The sequence below is a fragment of the Eumetopias jubatus genome, unplaced genomic scaffold (genome assembly GCF_037043125.1).
Source record: "Eumetopias jubatus isolate StellerSeaLion01/CBP00866 unplaced genomic scaffold, mEumJub1_p1.0 scaffold_4, whole genome shotgun sequence".
Taxonomy (NCBI): Eukaryota; Metazoa; Chordata; class Mammalia; order Carnivora; family Otariidae; genus Eumetopias; species Eumetopias jubatus.
Genome location: NW_028274810.1, coordinates 71,775,558 through 71,797,390, shown reverse-complemented (window position 1 = coordinate 71,797,390; position 21,833 = coordinate 71,775,558). Strand labels below are relative to the sequence as shown.

General features: G+C 38.9%; 1 protein-coding gene and 1 pseudogene across 1 annotated transcript in view; one reads left to right on the top strand and one right to left on the bottom strand.

The window, feature by feature from the left end:
- The window catches only part of ZSWIM5 (zinc finger SWIM-type containing 5), a 214,732-nt gene that overhangs the window by 13,259 nt on the left and 179,640 nt on the right, over positions 1 to 21,833 (bottom strand). The window contains exons 6-11 of the mRNA XM_088022453.1: positions 20,036 to 20,212; positions 12,921 to 13,067; positions 12,097 to 12,234; positions 10,444 to 10,704; positions 10,096 to 10,231; positions 8,934 to 9,091 (exon numbers count right to left, since the gene is read on the bottom strand). Of these exons, the coding sequence (XP_087878579.1) occupies positions 8,934 to 9,091; positions 10,096 to 10,231; positions 10,444 to 10,704; positions 12,097 to 12,234; positions 12,921 to 13,067; positions 20,036 to 20,212 (1,017 nt within the window). The remainder of the gene's footprint in view (positions 1 to 8,933; positions 9,092 to 10,095; positions 10,232 to 10,443; positions 10,705 to 12,096; positions 12,235 to 12,920; positions 13,068 to 20,035; positions 20,213 to 21,833) is intronic.
- Positions 16,859 to 18,090, top strand: LOC114224152 (Y-box-binding protein 1 pseudogene; annotated as a pseudogene).

Genomic DNA, 21,833 nt, shown 5'->3' with positions numbered 1-21,833 from the left:
TGTTATATCTCACCATGGTCATCACTACTAGTCTCATGCTTACTTGGGTTAACACCATTTTAGCAGTTTTTCTATCTTGCAAGGAATGTACAATAGGTATATACTTTATTCGGAATTTTTTGGTATCAGATTGCTCTACCTCAGTGCTTCTACAACCTTGGTGAACATAAAAGTCATCTTGAGAATTTGTTTAAATATAGATTCTTGGGCTACACCCACAGAGATTCTGATTCAGTGAGTCTGGGAATTTGCATTTCTAACAAGCTTCCAGGTGATATTGATGCTGCTTGTCCACTGACCACACTTTGAGGAGCAAGGTTCTGACTTATCCAGACTTCTAATCAATAAAATTTTAGTAAGTAATAAAACTATGTATCTTCTCATTAGTGACACAAAATCCTTCAAAGTCTTTATCTACAAGTTTACTTTCAAACATTATTGTAAGCCAAAGTCTCTGCCAAATATTTATCAATCATTCCAAATACCAGCAACTGTGTAAATGGCATCATTAAGGTAGGCCTGATCAAGCTTCTGCAATAACTTCTTTAGGAAGTCTTGGAAGTTAACTGCTGCCAAGTAGAGTATGAAAATTAAAAAAAAAATTGTATTTGCTCTTCATTGGGAGTAAAATTTCTTAGTCATAAGAAGTTCAGGAGGGGTATGTGTGGAATGGTGGTGGTCCACGAACAGTATAACTATATGGTTGTCTTCATTCCAGCTTGTGTGCAATGAGTTCCTATCATTGGTACAGATTACTGCTGAGTCAGTTAGAAAATATCTCTTTGATTACTTATGCTTTTTTCTTTACAGACTAACAAATAAATTGTGAACAACTTTTGAAACATCTTAGATGTTGGCTTTTTCTAACTTTAACTGTCTGCTGCACTGACACATTCCAGAACTTTCAACCTGTGCTTAGAGTCCCTTAAAACCTCTTGCTCATTAATCATTGTTAGTTTTTTTAAAAAAGAATACAGGCCAGAACAGAGTTGTTACAGCACTGTATACATGTTTGGTACTAAGGTTTTCATTAAAAATTATCTTAACCAGTTTCTCAATATAATTTTTGTCTATCTACTTCATGATAAGTAGAAGCTTCTTTATCATAGATATTCAGATATTTTATACCATGATGCTTCTTAAATTTCTGCAGCCAATTCTGGTATTTTACACTCACTTTAAATATGTTCAGTCCTCATGACATATTCTAGCTTTTTTCATGACCAAAAACCAGTCAGGGGCATAGTCATACTGCTTCATTGTTGAATCTATGCAATCATGGTCATTTCAACATCTTCATTTTTTGTCCTCTGAAAAATATTCTGTTCTTCATTAGTTCTGGTCATTGTTGTCCTGGTAAAACTTCAACACTCTATTTTTTTCAAGTCATATGTTGTGTTAATTCCCACACCCTATTCTTTAGTAAGATGCCTCACTGACATAACTGATTAAGCTTCTACACTAACTCTATTTTCTGTGCTACTGAAAATGATAGATACTTCCATTTCTTCTTATTCTTATCTTCAATTTTCTGGACATTTTTACAGGACAATTAAACAGACAAAATGACAACAACACAAACAAATAAGGCAACACATTACCAGTGAACAGCAAAGATGGGTATGTGACTAAGAGTGCTGAGGATCAACTAATGCCTAATGTCAGTGGAGGTCAGCCTTTGCCGTGAAACTTAAAACAGTTTGGATTTTCAAAGCTGTTCAGATTTTGGAATTCCATGTAAGAGATTTTGGACATAATATATTTAATCAGTCTCCTATTGATGAATACTTAGAATGTTTCAAATATTTTACAATTACAAACAATGTTGGACTGAATAAACAAACATCATTTCACATCTGGATACAAATATATTTGTAAGATAAAATCCTGGAAATGAAATTGCTGGGTCAAAGGATATGTGCACTGTAATTTTCATAGATATGCCAAATTGCCCTCCACAAAGGATTACCAACCTATGCTCCCACTACACACCTTTGCAAACACAATGTTTTATCAAAATGTTTTCTTTTATTTTGAAATAATTTCAAACTTACAGAAATATTTCAAGAATAGTACAGAGAGGTCTTTTCTTACCCCCGAAGCATTCAAAAGTAAGTATGTGACTTGATACCCCATCACTCCTGAATATTGTTGCCTACACTTTTGGCAAACAAGGAAACTCTTCCACACATCCACAATATTACCATCAAAATGAGGAAATTAATATTGATATATTAATACCATCTACCACAAATCCTATTCAGGTTTCACCAAATGTTCCAATAACGTACTTTATAGCAAACAGATTTTATACAAGATCATATGTTGTATTTAATTTGTCCTATCTCTTTAGTCTTTGTCATTTTGGAAAAATTCCTCAGTCTTCCCTTGACGTTTATGACCTTGACACTCTGCAGATTAAACTAGTTATTTTGTAAGTATGCCCTTCAATCTGGGTATGCCTGATGTTTCCTGAATTCTTATAGCTTCCTAACTGGTGTTACATAATTTTGACTTGACCCATTACTGATGGTCTTAACTGTGATCATTTGATTAATGTGACATCTGCCAAGTTTCCCTATTGTAAAGTCACACATTATCCTTTTGTGATTGACAAGTATTTTGTGGAAAGATACTTTGAGATAATGTAAATATCCTTCATCAAATGTTCATCCACTAGTTTTAGTGTCCATTGATGTTTCTAGGCTGAACTAAGTATTACATGGTTGCCAAATGGTATATAGTCTCTCTCATTTTTTCTCCCAAATGGTATATTCTCATTTCATCATTCTTTCCACAATCATTAGTTGGCATTCCACTCTTTTCATTTATTTGCTCAAACCAGTATAAAACTCATGGATACCTATTTTATTCAATGCATTATAATCAGTTGCCATCATTACTTAACTATACATTTATTTATAGCTTTATTGAGGTATAACTGACATACAATCAGCACATATTTTAAAATGTAAAATTTGATAAATTCTGAACATATGTATACCCCCGAAACTATCACAATCAAGATAATGAACATATACATCACCCCCAAAGTTTCGTTGTGACCCTTGGTGATCCCGTCTTCCCTTCCAACATAGCTTGCCCCCAGCTCCCATTCCCAGGAGTGACCCTTGGTGATCCCGTCTTCCCTTCCAACATAGCTTGCCCCCAGCTCCCATTCCCAGGAGACTGCTGATCTTCTTTCTGTCACTATAGTGGGCATTTTCCAGAATTTTATATAAATGGAATAAAACAATATGCAGTTTTTCCTTTGGTCTGGCTTCTTTCACCTGGCAATAATTACTTTGAGATTCATCCATGTTGTAGTGTGTATCAACAGTTCATTCCTTTTCATTACTGAGTAGTGTTGCACTGTATGGTGATATCACAGTTTGTTTATCTGTTCACCTATGGATGGATATTTGGATTGTTTCCAGTTGTTTGTTATTAAAAACAAAGCTGCTATGAACATTCATGTTGAAGAATTTGTCAGATATATACTTTCCTTTCTTTTGGGTAATACCTAGGAGTGCAATGGATGTATCGTAAGTGTCCATTTAACTTTTTAATAATTATAAAATGGTTTCTCAAAGTGGTCTTGCCACTTATGTTCTTGCATGTAGTATATGAAAGCTCCACTTGCTCCTTGACAGTCCTTGCTATAGTTTTTTTTTAATTTAGCCATTTTCTTTTGTGATTCTATTGCATTACCCTAAGAATTAACAATATTGAACATTTCTTCATGTGCTTATTTTCCATCAGAATAGCTCTTTGGTGGAGTGTCTCTTCATATCTTTGCTCACTTAAAAAATGTGTTGTTCATTTTCTTATATTGAGTTTTGAGAATTCTTTACATATTCTGGATACAAGTCCTTCATGAGATATGTGATTTACAAATATTTCTCCCAGTCTGTGGCTTGTCTTTTCATCCAATAGACACTTCATAAAGCAAAAGTTCTTAATTTTGTAAGTCCAATTTATCCATTTTTTCTTTTGTGGATTGTACTTTTAATGTTGTATCTCCAAAATCTTGGCTTAACAAAAAATGAAAATGATTTTTCCAATGTTTTCTTCCAAAAGTTTTATAGTTTTAGCTTTTACATCTAGATCCTTGATCCATCATAAGATAATTTTTGTATATGTTGTAACATTTGTTGAAAAGACCATCCTTTTTCTCAATGGAATTGGCTTTGCCCTTTATTGAAACAAACTGACCTAATATATATGAGTCTGCTTTGGGACTATTCTTTTTCATTGATTTGTCTAAACACCAATAATCCTATTTTGAATACTACAGCCTTATAATAAGTCTTGAAATCAAGTAGTGTTAGTCTTAGTACTTTTATTTTTCTTTTGCAAAGTTATTTTTGGCTACTCTAGGTCCTCTGCATTTTCATACAAATTTTACAATCAGATAATCGATATCTATCCCAAAGGCTGTTGGGATTTTGATTGGAATTGCATTGAATCTATACATCAATTTGTAGTAAATCAACATTTAATAATATTGAGTCTTCTAATCCATAATTGCAGTATGTCTTTCCATTTATTTAGGTCTTCTTTCATTTCTCTCAGCAGTGTTTTATGATTTTCATTGTATAGGTTTTGAACGTCTTTTGTCAAGTTTATTTTCAAGTATTTCATATTTTCTTTATATTATTATAATAGTAATTTTTAAAATTTCAATTTCTGATTGTTCATTGCTGGTATATTGATTTCTATATATTGATCTTGTATCCTGCAACCTTGCTAAACTCATTTTTAATTCTAATAGCTTCTTGTAGATTTCATAGCATTTTTCTACATAGATGAGCACGTCATTTGAGAAAGTAGTTTTACTTCTTCCCTTTTTTTAAAGATTTTATTTTTAAGAAATCTCTACACCCGATGTGGGGCTTGAACCCACAACCCTGAGATCAAGAATAGCATGCTCCACCAACTGAACCAGCGAGACACCCCTACTTCTTCCTTTCTAATCTGGATATCTTTTATTATTACTTTTTATTGTCTTATTGTACTGGATAGAACCACCAGTTTAATGTTGAATGAAGAGCTGAAGGCAAACATCTTTGCCTTGTTCCTGATGTTAGGAGGAAAGGATTCAATCTTTTACCATTAAGTATGAGTAGATGTATCTTAGATATCCTTTATCATGTTGAAGGAGTTTCTTTCCTTTCCTAGTTTAAGTTTTTAATGTTCTTATTAGGAATTAGATTTTATTAAATGCTTTTTCTGTATTATTAAAATGATGAATAACCCATGGGTTTTCTTTTTTACTCTATTAGTATGGTGATTGATTTTTTTTTTTTAAAGATTTTGTTTATTTGACAGAGAGAGAGAGCGAGAGAGGGAACGCAAGCAGGGGGAGTGGGAGAGGGAGAAGCAGGCTTCCCGCGGAGCAGGGAGCCCGATGCGGGGCTCGCTCCCAGGACCCTGGGATCATGACCTGAGCCGAAGGCAGACGCTTAACCGACTGAGCCACCCAGGCGCCCCTGGTGATTGATTTTTGAATGTTAAACTAATCTTACATTCCTGGGATAAATCCTCTGTCATGATGTTTTATCTTTTTAAAATATATTATTGGATCCAATCTGTTAACACTTTTATTAAGAATTTTTGCATCTGTGCTCATAAGGATATTTAGTCTGTAGTTTTCTTATGATTTTTGACTGGTTTTGGTATCAAGAGTAATGCTGGCTTCATAGACTGAGCTGGGAAGTAGTTTCTCCTCTTCAATTTTCTGAAAGAGTTTGCATAGAATTGTTATGTTTTGGGGGTGCCTGAGTGGCTCAGTCAGTTAAGTGTATGCCTTCAGCTCAGGTCATGATCCTAGGCAGAAAGCCTGCTTCTCCCTCTGCCTGCTGCTCCCCCTGCTGCTTGTGCTCTCTCTGTCAAATAAATAAATAAAGTCTTAAAAAAAAAAAAAGAATTGTTATGTTTTCCTTAAATATTTGGTAGAAATTACCAGTGAAGCCATCTAGGCCTGGATTTGTTTTGTAGAAAGGTTTTTAACTATAAATTCAATTTTTTTGATGTTCATTTCTATTTATTATTTTTATTGTGATAAAATATATATAACATAAAATTCACCATTCTAACCATTTAAAGATTTAAGGCTACAATTCAATGACATTAAGTCCATTCACAATGTTGTGCAACTATGGCCACTATACATTTCCAGAACTTTTCAACATCCCAAATAGAAACTTTATACTCATTAAATAATAACTAGCTTCCCCAGGCTCTGTATTCTACTTTGTCTCTATGAATTTCTCCTCTATTTTGCTTTCTGCCTCTTTGAATTTAATATTAACTGTGGCCACTTTACTCAAGTGATGTCTGCCAGGTTGCTCTATAGTAGACTTGCACTTTTTTCCTTTATGATTGATAAGTGCTTTGTGGAGAGATACTTTGAGACTACATAAATATTTCCTTCTTAATAAAATGTTTGCCCACTAGTTTAGTATCCCCTAATGTTTCCTTGCTGTGGCAAGTCTAGGTACTTCAATTAAGCAGAATCATAAATATTTCTTTTATGTGTGTTTTATTTCACTTAGCATGTTTTTAAGTCTCATCCATGTTGTAGCATGTATCAGGATTTTCATTCCTTTTTATTGCTAAATTAATATTCCATTGAATGCATAGATCACATTTTGTTTATCTGTTCATCTGTTGATAGACACATTTCCAACCTTTTGCTACTGTGAATAATGCTGCTATGAACACTGATGTACAAGTATCTGAGTCCAAGTTTTTAATTCTTTTGGGTATATACCTAGCTCATCTTTATTTATTCTTGAATGAGCTTTGGTAGTTTCTATCTTTCAAGGAATTAGTCTACTTCATTTATGTTGTTTAATTTATTGACATAAAATTGTTCACAATATTCCTTTATTATCATTTTTATGTCTTTAGAATTTGTTGTGATGTCACCTTTCTCATTCTTGGGATTGGTGGGATTTTTGTCTTCTCTCTTTTTTTTCTTAATCAGTTTGGACAGAGATTTCAATTTTATTTTTCTTTCAAACAGTGTTTGGTTTCATTGATTTAAATCTACTGTTTTTCTACATTCTATTTATTGCCTTATGCTCTGATCTTTATTATTTCATCTGCTTACTTTGAATTTCATTTGATCTTCTTTTTCTGGTTTCTGGTTAAGGTGGAAGCTGAGATCACTGAGTTGAAACCTTTCTTCTTTTCAGATACAGGCATTTAGTGCTAAAAATTTCCTTCTAAGTAAAGCTTTAGCTGTATTCCCAAAAACTTTGATATGCTTTTCTTTCATTTTCCTTCAGTTTCAACATTTTCTAATCTTGGGTTTCTTCCCTTTGTCCAGTGAGTTATATGGAAGTGTGTGGTTTAATGCCCCCAAATTTGGTGGATCTTCCAGATACCTTTTTATTGTTGATTTCTAATTCAACTGAGGTTGTCTGAAAAAATTTATTTCACCTTTGTTTTTGAAAGATATCTTCAATGATATAGAATTCGAGGTTGACAGTTTTTTACAAGTACTTTAATGAATTTTCTCCACTTTTTTCTGGTTTGTACCATTTCTAGTGAGAAACCTCTCATATTTAATCTTTTGTTTTTTTGTACATAATACGTCTTTTTTCTCTAGTTACTTTTAAGTATGATTGTCTCTCTCTCTCTCTCTTTTTTTAAGATTTTATTTATTTATTTGACAAAGAGAGACACAGTGAGAGAGGGAACACAAGCAGGGGAATGGGAAAGGGAGAAGAAGGCTTCCCGCGGAGCAGGGAGCCCGATGTGGGGCTCGATCCCAGAACCCTGGGATCATGACCTGAGCCAAAGGCAGATGCTTAACAACTGAGCCACGCAGGTGCCCCTAAGATTTTCTCCTTTAATACTGGTTTTAAACAATTTGATTATCATGTGCCTTAGTATAGTTTTCTTCGTGTTTCTAGTGCTTGAGGTTAACTGAACATCCTGGATCTGTAGTCATCCTATCTGCTTAGAATCTGATACTCCATGCCATGCCACTGCCACCCCCACCCCCACATGGATGCCTATTATCAAATTTATTGATTTTTGCCTGTAAGATTGGTGAAAAATGTTATCTCAGGGTAATTTTAATTTGTATTTCTCAAGGGAGTCCAGGTATTTAATTGTTCAAAAGTTACTTGTATCTTCTTTTCTTTGAACTGTCTGATCATATCCTTTGTTCAACTATTGTGTTGGTGTATTGATCATTTTCATATTGATTTATCTGTATCTTTTACATTTTCCATAATGAGCATGTATTTTTTGGGCAATAAGATACAACATACAGTTATTTTTAATAAAAAAAGTCTTAAAGTCTTAAAATATCCATAGTTTCCTGGTATCAGAAAAAAAGTCACAACTCATGCAACCTAGTATTTCATTATAGCTTCTCAGGGGCTTATTTTCATTTCTTTTTGTGGTGAAACCCACCTAGCTAATAGGGAGGTATATGTGCTTGAAAACGTGCGAGTCCCTCTGGGCTACCTATTTTCTGACAAGGAGCCCTGGAAATATCACAAACTTTCATATCTATAAAGCAATTTATAGCTCTTAGTCATGACTTCACTGGATCTTCCAATGGCCCTGGAGAGGCTGATAGGATCACTGACAATGAATTCCATTTTATAGATTTTGAACCCGAGGCCTGCAAAGATGAAGTGACTATATCATATGGAAGGTTAGATTTAGAAGTTATCTTAAAGATGATTTCATTCTATGTACTCGGCATCCCACAATTAGTAACAAAGGCAAAACTCTGGCTTGGGCCTGGGTGCTCATTCTAAAGACAGCAATCAAAGTGAGGATCCCTATCACTCTAAGTAGTCAAGAATAGCCTTTCTTCTTTAGAAGATTGCAGACCAAGCCCTTGGAAGGCCATGACTGGGCCACCATAGTGGGGGTGCTGGAGCCTAAGGTCTATCTATGCTCACCTTTGGCAGCAGTCAGCATGGTGGAGGCCAGTTCACATTGCTGTGATTCCAAGTGTCCAAGCGTGAACCAGCGAGGATAACGGCTGGGCACCACAGACACCATATGGTGAGGGTGAGAACTGTCGCCTGTAGAAGCTGAGTTTTCTAGAACAGGTAACCTAAAAGACCCAGGGAGAGTCATCAGCCACCATCCAGACCCTTGACATTCTGAGCTACCTTAGAGAAGTTTGTTCTTTGCTGGGAAGGAACTGGGCAGGAAAGGGTTAACTAAGAGCTTTAAAGGTTGTTTATCTGTTTGTTTTTTTTAATGTAGGCTCCATGCCCAGGATGGAGTCCCATGCAGGGCTTGAACTCATGACCTTGAGATCAAGAGTTGCACACCTAACTGACTGAGCCACCCAGGCACCCTGAGCCTTAAAGGTTTTAAAACTTAGAATACTATACTGTATGTGAGGTGAGTGCCTGGGCACTTGTAGAACTCAAGCTGAATACTTCTTATGGCAAATAGATTTGAAAGGCAGTTCAAAAGCCCTAAAATTACTTTTTAAAGTATAAGAAACATATGCCAAGGAATCCTTAGCAGTCCTTTTCTGGTTGAAGTGAAGAGCTTTCTCAGCCTTCTGATCTAACTAAAATTCTTCTTCTATATGGTCTGCTGCATCCTGGAGGTCCACCTGCCTAATCCAAGGATCCTATTCTAGTTTGAAAATGAGATGACCATAGCTCACTGTTCTCAAGTCCTGGTATAGAAAGACTTATTTTTATTTCTTCCAGACACATCTGGTGACCCATGCCTGGGAACCATGACTCATTTGAGCTACAGAAGGGCTCAAACCCATTCTCAGGCTGCCTAATGGGCCCCAGAACAAAGATACTCAGGTCTTGGGTGCTCCATTTCTATTAAAAACTTAGGGGCTTCCTCAGGTGACCCACCAAGAGTACAACCAGGGAGCCAAATGGGTCACCAGCAAGGCATTCCATATAGGAATCCTAAATAATATGAATATGCCTGAGCTATTTTAGGGTAGGCTTGGTCCAATATTTTTAGGTTTAATAGAATAGACAAAGAGGGAAGGAGAAGAAAGTGAGATAAACAAAGAAAAAGAGCAGTGAAAATTTCTGCTTTGATGGAGGCAACGGGGCTGGGAAAAGGGCTACCCACCTCATAGCACGTAAGGCTAATTTATAGGATAGGTCTGGATCATGAGGCAGCAGAGCTGAGAACAAATACTTGGCAAAGGTATGCATAGGAACACTCTCTCGGTGAATGACTTCTCCTAGACCACTGAAGGGGCCTCCTGCAGGAAGAAGATAGGACAGCCAGTTATTTATCCACATGCTTCTATTTGCCAACCTGGACTTGAGCTGTAGGATCCTGCACATGTTTGCTAGCCATGGGAACTTGAACTATACTTGAATGTAAAAAATGATGTTATACAGTGCTCTGTTAGAGAGGGGAACCCAGAGTTACAGGCCTAAGGCACTGTGACAAAAGCCCTTCTCTACTTACCTTCCAGTAGTAAGATGCATTGTTTCTGCAGTGTTTGCACTAGCTCATCGTCCAGCTGTAGCTCTTGAAGTCGACTCAGGAGCTGCTCCTCATTACGGCACACCTTGTCCTGTGCATAGAGGCCTTCAGGCATCACCCTCTGTTGACCCATCCCCATCAGAGCAACTTCCAGGGCCAATGACAGGTAGGACTCATGGCTGTTTGGGCAGCCTGTAGCCACAGGTACATGCTGGTACACAGGGGGTCTGCTTTCATTCATATCTGAGGGCAACAGGGGACCAGATTCTTTAGGTCAGCTCTGTGGATTCTTCTGCTCCTCTCTCCCTCCCACTTTGGAATACAGTTAGGTCAGCAGATATCATAGGGAAGCTGTCAGAACCCCAGAGCAGTAAGGAAAATATACTGAAAAAAGATTACGCAGCCACAAAAATTCCCAACTCCTTCCCAATATGTGAACTGGCTAGACCAGTTGGGGAAGAAGTAGATCTTATATTAATCTTTTGCTAACACATTATGTAATACCATGATTATCTGGTTTTGTGTCTGTCTCTTTCACTCGACTGTGAGCACCCAAAAGGGAAGAGACTTTATCTTATTGCCCTCTGCATCTCCAGGGCCTGATATATGAAAGGAGCTAAGTGTACGTCATTGATGAATAAATTCCAAGTGCAATCTCAGGTTTTCAAGATGTAAGTGTCACTGTGCAGATGAAACAGACCAAAGATGATGATTTCTTTTCAGCAGATTAAAGATAAGGGCAGCTCTAGCTTGGATTGGGGCCACCCATTGTATCTCTACCCAGAGAAATCCAAATCCATCCAGTTAAACTATTACTTTGTAACACTTGCAACTTCTTTGTTATTATTACCTTATATGTTCCACCTCTGGGTTCAAAGTTTCAGAAAAAGAGTACAGGTTTAAAGTCTTACAGGGGGTTAGAGTCTTGGTTTCTTTTCTTTCCCCTTCACTCATCTGATTAAATATTTATGGGAAACTGTTAAATGAGAGGTACTGCACTAAGTGCTGGGGTCACAAAGATAAGTAAGTCATAATTTCTGCTTTCAAACAACCGAAGTCTAGTAAGATAATCATTGTAAACAAACTGTAATGCAGTGGGCTAAATACTATAATAGATATATGCATACAATATAGTGATGGCATAAAATTCTGTCTCTAGTCATTGCTACATTGAGACTACTAAGTTTCTTCCCTTCTAGTTCTCATTGGTAAAACTGGAATATGACCGTCATGAGGAAGAAAGTTCAAAGGAAACATGAGAATATTATGCAGTTGCAAGGGTTACACACACTTTTCTTGTTAGAAGTTCTTTTCCACTTCCAGACTGCTCTAAGACTTGGCCTCTGCCTCTTGAAATCCCTATTGCTCTTCTTACTCACTTTGGATTACACTCTTTAGGCATTCATGGTATGGAAGTGAGAGGAGCAAAGGAAGGCTGGAAAGGTAAAATGGGAGAATAGGATGGGGCCAGTCCACAGGGTGGGAAAGGAAGGTGGGAAAGAGATGAAGGAAACCTCTCAGGGCACGTCCAGCTTGGGTGAGAAGACAAAGGCTGCAGGAAATGCAGAACAGAGTCTTGAGGGGAAGGAGGGCTAGCAAGGACAGTTCTAGCTCTCCTCAGGCTGACCCCTGTACCTGACAGTTCCAGATAACCATCATCATTCAGACGACAGGCCTCAGTCAAAGTGAGAAACAGGCAGCCAATGGGATCCAGAGGGTGCCCCACCCAGCCTTCCAGGTTTGTGATGGTTGTGGTTCCTCTCTGTAACAGTTCTGGAAACAAACAGATCCAAATTTTAGAAAGTGATAGAGACACATTGCTCCCTGTCCCTGTCTGGGTCTCCTCATTAGTCTCTTTTAGGCATTGGCCCTGCAACTTAAAAAAATTCTTCCCTCATTGTTTTGCCTTGGATTCATAGGACTGGTCACAAATTTATCAGCCATAAGGTGTTTTGTTTTTTTTTAAGATTTTATTTATTTATTCATGAGAGACAGAGAGAGAGAGAGAGAAGCAGAGAGAGAAGCAGGCTCCCAAGGAGCAGGGAGCCCGATGCGGGACTTGATCCCAGGACCCTGGATCATGACCTGAGCCGAAGGCAGACGCTTAACCATCTGAGCCACCCAGGTGCCCTCAGCCATAAGGTCTTGAGGTCTGCATTTAGGCTTCTTGCTCACAGCACACATATGTAAATATAGTTTTACAGTTTAAAGAGGGTCTTCTTATACCAGATCTTATTGGGCCTTCCAACTGCCTGTGAGGGAGGCAGACCAGCATTATTATTCCCATTTTGCAGATTCATAGATTCATAGAGGTAAAGTGAGGCATTCCACACAGCAGGCAGAAAACCCTGAAATTCCCTAGTCCCTGCCACTCCATGAAACTTAATGAAAACCTACAGCCCCTAAAGATCTTTATCAGCCCCAGCCTATGGAGTCAAGATGGCTCCTTATCACTATACCTTTCTTCTGATGCTTGTAAATTTCCAGCTGCCGTTGCTGCTGCAACCTCAGAGTATTGATAATGGCCACTGTGAGTCTGAGGGCCTCTTTTGGATAACCATGGGAGCGCAGAGCATCAACCCGAGCACAGGCTGTAGGCACATGCTCTACCAAATGAGAAGAAAATATTTTGGTTGGGTTAGGTTTTCCAATCAGGATAATTCATGCTTGACAGAGGGAGTTTGTGTTTTGCTCAGTTCCTAAAATTCAACTGACATCTACTGTGTACCAAGACCTATGTTTTATCTTTTAAGAATATAAAGTTGAATAAGTCATAGGCACTACCTTCAAAGAGCTACCATGCAGCCTCTGTCGAATGATACGGTGTAGAAAGGAACACACAACTAGGATAATAAAATGTAGTACCTCCTTGTGAACCGGTACTATGGGAATCCAGGGGAGGTAGCAACCAACTGCCTAAAGAGAAAGGCCTCATTCATTTATTAACCCTACATTTCCTGAGAACCTATTATATGCCAGATTGTTTGCCAGGCAAAGGAAGTACAAAGGTGAATAAGAAATGGTCACTTCCCTCAAAGACCTCACAAATAGTACATAAATAGATTATTATAAAACAGTTAAAAGTAAATGACATGATAGAAATATATACAGAATGCAGAAAAAGCATTTGACAAAGTACAGCATCTTTTCTTGATTAAAACTCTTCACAATGTAGGGATAGAGGGTACATAACTCAATATCATAAAAGCCATCTATGAAAAACCCACAGCGAATATCATACTCAATGGGGAAAAACTGAGAGCTTTTCCCCTAAGATCAGGGACACAGCAGGGATGTCCACTATCACCACTGCTATTCAACATAGTCCTAGAAGTCTGGGCCTCAGCAATCAGACAACAAAAAGAAATAAAAAGCATCCGATTCAGCAAAGAAGAAGTGAAACTCTCACTTTTGCAGATGATATGACACTTTATGTGGAAAACCCAAAAGACTCCACCCCAAAACTGCTAGAACTTATACAGGAATTCAGTAAAGTGGCAGGATATAAAATCAATGCACAGAATTCAGTGGCATTTCTATACACCAACAAGACAGAAAAAAGTGAAATTAAGGACTTGATCCCATTTACAATTGCACCCAAAACCTTAAGATACCTAGGATTAATCTAACCAAAGAGGCAAAGAATCTGTACTCAGAAAACTATAAAATACTCATGAAAGAAATTGAGGAAGTCACAAAGAAAAGAAAAAATGTTCCATGCTTATGGACTGGAAGAACAAATATTGTGAAAATGTGTAGCTACCTAGAGCAATCTACACATTTAATGCAATCCCTATCAAAATACCATCCACTTTTTTTCAAAGAAATGGAAGAAATAATCCTAAAATTTGTATGGAACCAGAAAAGACCCCAAATAGCCAGAGGAATGTTGAAAAAGAAAAGCAAAGCTGCGGGCATCACAATTCCGGACTTCCAGCTCTATTACAAAGCTGTCATCAAGACAGTATGGTACTGGCACAAAAACAGACACTTAGATCAATGGAACAGAATAGAGAGCCCAGAAATGGACCCTCAACTCTATGGTCAACTAATCTTCGACAAAGCAGGAAAGAATGTCCAATGGAAAAAAGACAGTCTCTTCAACAAATGGTGTTGGGGAAATTGGACAGCCACATGCAGAAGAATGAAACCGGACCATTTCCTTACACCACACACAAAAATAGACTCAAAATGGATGAAAGACCTAAATGTGAGACAGGAATCCATCAAAATCCTAAAGGAGAACACAGGCAGCAACCTCTTCGACCTCAGCCGCAGCAACTTCTTCCTAGAAACATCGCCAAAGGCAAGGGAAACAAGGGCAAAAATGAACTATTGGGACTTCATCAAGATAAAAAGCTTTGGCACAGCAAAGGAAACAGTCAACAAAACAAAAAAAGACAACCGACAGAATGGGAGAAGATATTTGCAAATGACATATCAGATAAAGGGCTAGTATCCAAAATCTGTAAAGAACTTATCCAACTCAACACCCAAAGAACAAATGATCCAATCAAGAAATGGGCAGAAGACATGAACAAACATTTCTGCAAAGAAGACATCCAAATGGCCAACAGACACATGAAGAAGTGCTCAACCTCACTCGGCATCAGGGAAATACAAATCAAAACCTCAATGAGATACCACTTCACACCATTTGCTTATATGTTCTTTTTGCTAGGAATGCCTTTCCCTTTTTGTCTACCTATTTAAAATCTTGCTAGTTCTACACAGTGTAGCGCAAATATTATACTCTATTTTTTTAAATTTTTTTTTCACACCAGTCAGAATGGCTAAAATTAACAAGTCAGGAAACGACAGATGTTGGCGAGGATGCGAAGAAAGGGGAACCATCCAACACTGTTGGTGGGAATGCAAGCTGGTGCAGCCACTCTGGAAAACAGTATGGAGGTTCCTCAAAAAGTTGAAAATAGAGCTACCCTACAACCCAGGAACTGCACTCCTGGGTATTTGCCCCAAAGATACAAATGTAGTGATCCAAAGGGGCACGTGCACCCCAATATTTATAGCAGCAATGTCCACAATAGCCAAACTATGGAAAGAGCCCAGATGTCCATCAACAGATGAATGGATAAAGAAGATGTGGTATATATATATACAATGGAATATATGCAGCCATCAATAAAAATGAAATCTTGCCATTTGCAACGATGTGGATGGAACTAGAGAGTATTATGCTAAGCTAAGTCAATCAGAGAAAGACAAGTATCATATGATCACACTGATATGTGGAATTTGAGAAACAAGACGGAGGGTCATAGGGGAAGGGAGGGAAAATGAAACAAGATGAAACCAGAGAGGGAGACAAACCATAAGAGACTCTTAATCTCAGGAAACAAACTGAGGGTTGCTGGAGTGGAGGGGGGTAGGAGGGATGGAGTGGCTGGGTGATGGACATTGGGGAGGGTATGTGCTATGGTGAGCACTGTGAATTGTGAAGGCTGATGAATCACAGACCTGTACCCCTGAAACAAATTACATTATATGTTAATTAAAAAATTTAAAAAAATAGAGTATAATATTTGCGCTACACTGTGTAGAACTAGCAAGATTTTAAATAGGTAGACAAAAAGGGAAAGGCATTCCTAGCAAAAAGAACATATAAGCAAATGCATAAATAAAAACATAAAAAGTATTCTATAAAGCATCTTCTGAGTATAACAGTTCTGTGCAGAGTTAAGTTATGTGATCAGAGACTGCCTGGAAATGTAGAGTCTGGGAGGCCATACTAAGGAGACTGGATTTAACTTAAGGATAATGAAGGACCATAAAAGGCTTATAAATGGGCAAGTGATTATGATGAGATTAATAGTTCATTTTGTAATTTTTTTTAATTTAAATAGGCTCCATGCCCAGCATAGAACTCAATGTGGGGCTCTAACTCATGACTCTGAGATCAGGAGCTGAGCTGAGATCAAGAGCTGGATGCTTAACCAACTGAGCCACCCAGGTGCCCCCATTTTGTGATTTATTTTAAAGATAATATTAAAAATCAGAAATAATTTCAGAAAATCTGAAAGTACAGATAAGCAAAATATAAAATAAAACCCAGATAATCATTATTTCTAGTTTTGTGTGTATGTATGCATAAGTATGTGTATATATTGTGATTGTGTGTGTGTATATATATATACACACACACATATATATATATCACATGGAATGATATGATTATCATTTCTTAAAAGATGTATTTATTTGTTTTAGAGAGAGAGAGCATGAGCGGGGGCGGGATCAGAAAGAGGGGGGTGGAGTTTGATCGGTAGGCAGGAGGGAGAGCGGACCCCAGAGAGCCCTGAGCAGCCCCACCACCGCCGCCGGCCTAGTTACCATCACACCCCGGGAGGAGCCGCAGCTCCCGCAGCCGGCCCCAGTCACCATCACCGCAACCATGAGCAGCGAGGCCGAGACCCAGCGGCCGCCCGCCGCCCCCTCCCCCCCCGCCCCCTCCCCCCCCCCCCCCCCCCCCCGCCCGCCTCAGCGCTGCCGACACCAAGCCCGGCACCACGGGCAGCGGCGCAGGGAGCGGCGGCCCGGGCGGCCCCACATTGGCGGCGCCTGCCGGTTGGGGACAAGAAGGTCATCGCAACGAAGGTTTTGGGAACAGTAAAATGGTTCAATATAAGAAACGGATATGGTTTCATCAACAGGAATGACACCAAGGAAGATGTATTTGTACACCAGACTGCCATAAAGAAGAATAACCCCAGGAAGTACCTTCGCAGTGTAGGAGATGGAGAGACTGTGGAGTTTGATGTTGTTGAAGGAGAAAAGGGTGCGGAGGCAGCAAATGTGACAGGCCCTGGTGGAGTTCCATTGCAAGGCAGTAAATATGCAGCAGACCGTAACCAGTATAGACGCTATCCACGTCGCAGGGGTCCTCCACGCAATTACCAGCAGAATTACCAGAATAGTGAGAGTGGGGAAAAGAACGAGGGATCGGAAAGTGCTCCCGAAGGCCAGGCCCAACAGCGCCGGCCCTACCGCAGGCGACAGTTCCCACCTTACTACATGCGGAGACCCTATGGGCGTCAACCACGGTATTCCAACCCTCCTGTGCAGAGAGAAGTGATGGAAGGTGCTGACAACCAGGGTGCAGGAGAACAAGGTAGACCAGTGAGACAGAATATGTATCGGGGTTATAGACCACGATTCCGCAGGGGTCCTCCTCGCCAAAGACAGCCTAGAGAGGATGGTAATGAGGAAGATAAGGAAAATCAAGGAGCTGAGACCCAAGGTCAGCAGCCACCTCAACGTCGGTACCGCCGCAACGTCAATTACCGACTCAGACGCCCAGAAAACCCTAAACCACAAAGATGGCAAAGAGACAAAAGCAGCCGATCCACCAGCTGAGAATTCGTCCGCTCCCGAGGCTGAGCAGGGCGGGGCTGAGTAAATGCCGGCTTACCATCTCTACCATCATCCGGTTTAGTCATCCAACATGAAGAAATGACGATGAAATTCCAGCAATAAGAAATGAACAAAAGATTGGAGCTGAAGACCTTAAGTGCTTGCTTTTTGCCCACTGACCAGATAAATAGAACTATCTGCATTATCTATGCAGCATGGGGTTTTTATTATTTTTACCTAAAGACGTCTCTTTTTGGTAATGACAAATGTGTTTTTTTTTTTTTAAAAAAACTGGTTTTTCTCAATACACCTTTAAAGGTTTTTAAATTGTTTCATATCTGGTCAAGTTGAGATTTTTAAGAACCTCATTTTTAATTTGTAATAAAAAGTTTACAACTTGACTTTTCAAAAAAATCAACAAACAGCAAGCACCCGTTAATAAAGGTCTTAAATAATAAAAAAAAAAAAAAGGAAAGAGGGGGGTGAGAGCGAGAGAGATGGAAGGAAGCTGACTCCCCTCTGAGCATGGAGCCCAAAGTGGGGCTCCATTTTACGACCTTGAGATCATGACCTGAGCCGAAATCAAGAGTCAGACGCTTAACCAGTTGAGCCACCCAGGTGCCCCCATGGGATAATGTTATAATTATTATTTTGTAACTGGGTTTTTCCTCTGAGTAACATATTATAAAATTCTTCTATATCATTAAATATACTTTTATAACATTAAAGATGATGATATATCATTCCTCTGAATATATGTATATCATCCATTGAGTCACTCAATCCCCTATTGTTGGACATTTAGATTATTTCCAATTTTTCTAAACTGTACATTATTTACATCCATGCTCTAATAAACCCCTAGCTTTATATATATTCTTAGTTAATTATAGCTCAGGATAAGTTCCTAGATGTAGAATTCCTGGATCAATGGGTATGAATGTATTTTAACAGCTTTTGGTAAGTATTATTGAAATACCCTTCAGACAGGCTATAAGCACTTACATTCCTACAAGTAGTAAATGAGAGTAACTATCTCCATGTAACCTTTCCCACACCATAAACTAATTATCTTTACTTTAGAAATTTCTGACCATTTGACAATCAAAAAATGATAATTCAGTGTTGTTTTGATTTTCACCTTTGTTTACTGATGAGGTGTATATATTTTCACACACTTGTTAGATTGATGTTTTAGATGTGTTGGATCAGAGAAGAGGAAAGATGACCAAAGGAGACTTCAGGTAGTGGCCCAGAGTGAGTTTGGCCAAGGCTTTTAAGAGAGAGATAGGGACATACACATATTCAGCAAGATCTTTTTTTTTTTTTTAAGATTTTATTTATTTATTTGACACAGAGAGACAGCATGCAAGAGCACAAGCAGGGAGAGCAGGAGTGGGAGAAGCAGTCTCCCCACCGAGCAGGGAGCCTGATTCAGGGCTTGATCCCAGGACCCCAGGATCATGACCTGAGCTGAAGGCAGATGCTTAACCAACTGAGCCACCAAGGTGCCCCTGCATATTCAGCAAGATCTTGAGAAAGACAAAGAAATGGGGTGAAGGATGGAGGTAGGGAATTGGGAGAAGATATAAAAATGTATGTCACTTTTGTAAGACTCAGAAAATGAGTATTTATTAAAAGTGTCTTTTGGAATAGGCATCCTGTGATAAAGTCAAGAAGAGATTGAAAGACAGCCAGAGAAAGGTTTAAATCCACAATGGAACAGCTCTGTTCCTTTATGATGAAGGAAGGAAGGGAAGGTAGAGAGGAGGAAAGGAAGACAGCTTGGTGACAAATGCAGATAGTGCCCTAGCTACTAGTACAGGGTAATTTAAGTTTCAAAGTTAGTGCCTTTTTAGCAAAATATATTAATATCAGAGTAGATTATACTATTGCTCAGCAACTGCTAAGAGCCTATGAACTGATGTTTAATGGTTTTATTAGTACTCTTTGAGATTTATTAACTCCTTTCCCCTCCTAAAACTCAGGAAACAATACAAATTCCTCTGGTTGAGGTCATTCTACCTCAGCTAAGTACACATGCAAATGGCTGAGGCTTCACATAAATACCCTGAGTCCCTAGTTAAGGCCCCAAAAGATCTGTGCAAATTGTAGTTGTGTTGCCAGCACCTATGCAGTTCTGGCCTGGCACAGGGTAAGACTGCACTCTGAAATTCTTAGAGTAGAGGAGAGGTACACTTACCAAGCCACAGTGGCTGGCCTTGGGAATTAAACAGTAGTCTCTCACTTTCCTGCTGGCAGGCAGGAGCTGTATATATATCGCTGCTTATTATTCGCTGTAAGTGGCTGTCCTGCCAATGTAACTCACGGCCCTCGATGGCTCTAGTGAACACTGTTCGTCTTGGCCTGGATAAGGAGTCTGGGAAAAGAAAGACATGCAGCAGTTCAGTGACAGATAATCTGAAGCTCTAACTCTTATGTCTTCTTCAGAGTGGGAGGATGAGAAGAATAGTATGTGGTTAGTGAGAGCAGCCACTCTGCCATCTGTCTGGGTGCTTGTTGTGCTGCCTCTCTATTGGATAAGCCCTTAATGTGTCTGTGCCCTCTATGGGAAGAACCATTCTACTGAGACCTATGGCTGCCTTTCCACCTCTACAGAAGACCAATTTCTCCTAGGACTGAGAGCCACATGAAAGAGAAGAGGGACAGTGGTGCTCAGCTGCTCAATTATGAGGATACCAACTGCTTCTACAGAACTCAGAGGAAGAGAGAAGCAGCTGGGGAATTTCCCTGGCCAATCCATAACGTGTCTCATTTACAGCATGACCCTTATCAGACTAAGGACTCCATGTAATTGATATTAAAAGCTGGAAAAGAGCAGATGCCCTGTGTACTCTGGTCCCTTTATCACACTGATATCTATAGGCTTACAATCTTGTTCTATAATATGAAAAACTGCTGCTGACAAAAGACTAATTAAATTAACATGGACTCTTACCATGCCATCTCTCTTCAGGAAAAGGTGTGCAAGGAAACCAAAACAGTTTAGACAAAGTAGGCTCAATTCTTAAGGGTGGTGTGGAGGAAGACCAAATGAAAGATACACCGTCATAAACTGTAGAGATAGAAGGACTCACAGAAATTACATTTAAGGAAATTAAAAAAAACATAAAGGATTATTTAATTGACTCACTGCCAGATTAAGGGCAATTGGAACTATTTTGGGATCAAGGACTAAAGTACTATACAGATGTTTCCAGAAATGCCCAAATGAGGTGTACATCCACTGAGCCTGTGCAAAAAAAACTGGGAGGGAAAGCCAGAGGATTCAGAATGAACATGAAAGAAATGAACATATTCATTCATTAAGCAAAAGTCCTTAGAATATGTTAATCTCTTCAGAATTTGATATATTCCATAGAGTATGGGCTTAGAGGTTAACTTAGAATAGCATGACAGTATCTACTGAAATTTCTCCCTCATGTTGTCCCTCAGTAGAAGCACAGTGTACCTCCTACTGGCTACAGTCTAAACCCCTCTCTTGCTGAACTGAGACTCTACCTTGGGTCTGCTCAGCCCACAGTGGGGATTAGGCTCCCTATATTCATCACATCTGCAAATAATGAGTGCCTACACATGGCAGGTACTTGTTCTAGGTGCTGAGGATATATAAAATCCCTGCCTTCATGGAACTTTACATTTAAATGAGCAGAGATAGTTGAATAAATATACAGTATACCAGATATTTCAGATGGTTATGAGTGCTATAGAAAAGACTAAAGCAAAATTAGGGAGAAAGACAAGCTGGTGTTGGGTGGGGGTTGTTGTTTTACATAGAATGGTATCGAATAAGGTAACATTTGAACAGAAACTTCAAGCCTTAGAGATAACTAAGGGAAGAGTGTTCCAGGCAAAAGAAATAGCAAATGCTAAATCCTGAGGTGGGTACGTATTTGGAGTGTTTGAGGTAATGAGGAGGCCAGTATACTTAGAATGGAATGAGCAAACAGAAAAACTCATAGTAGATGAGGTCAGGGAGA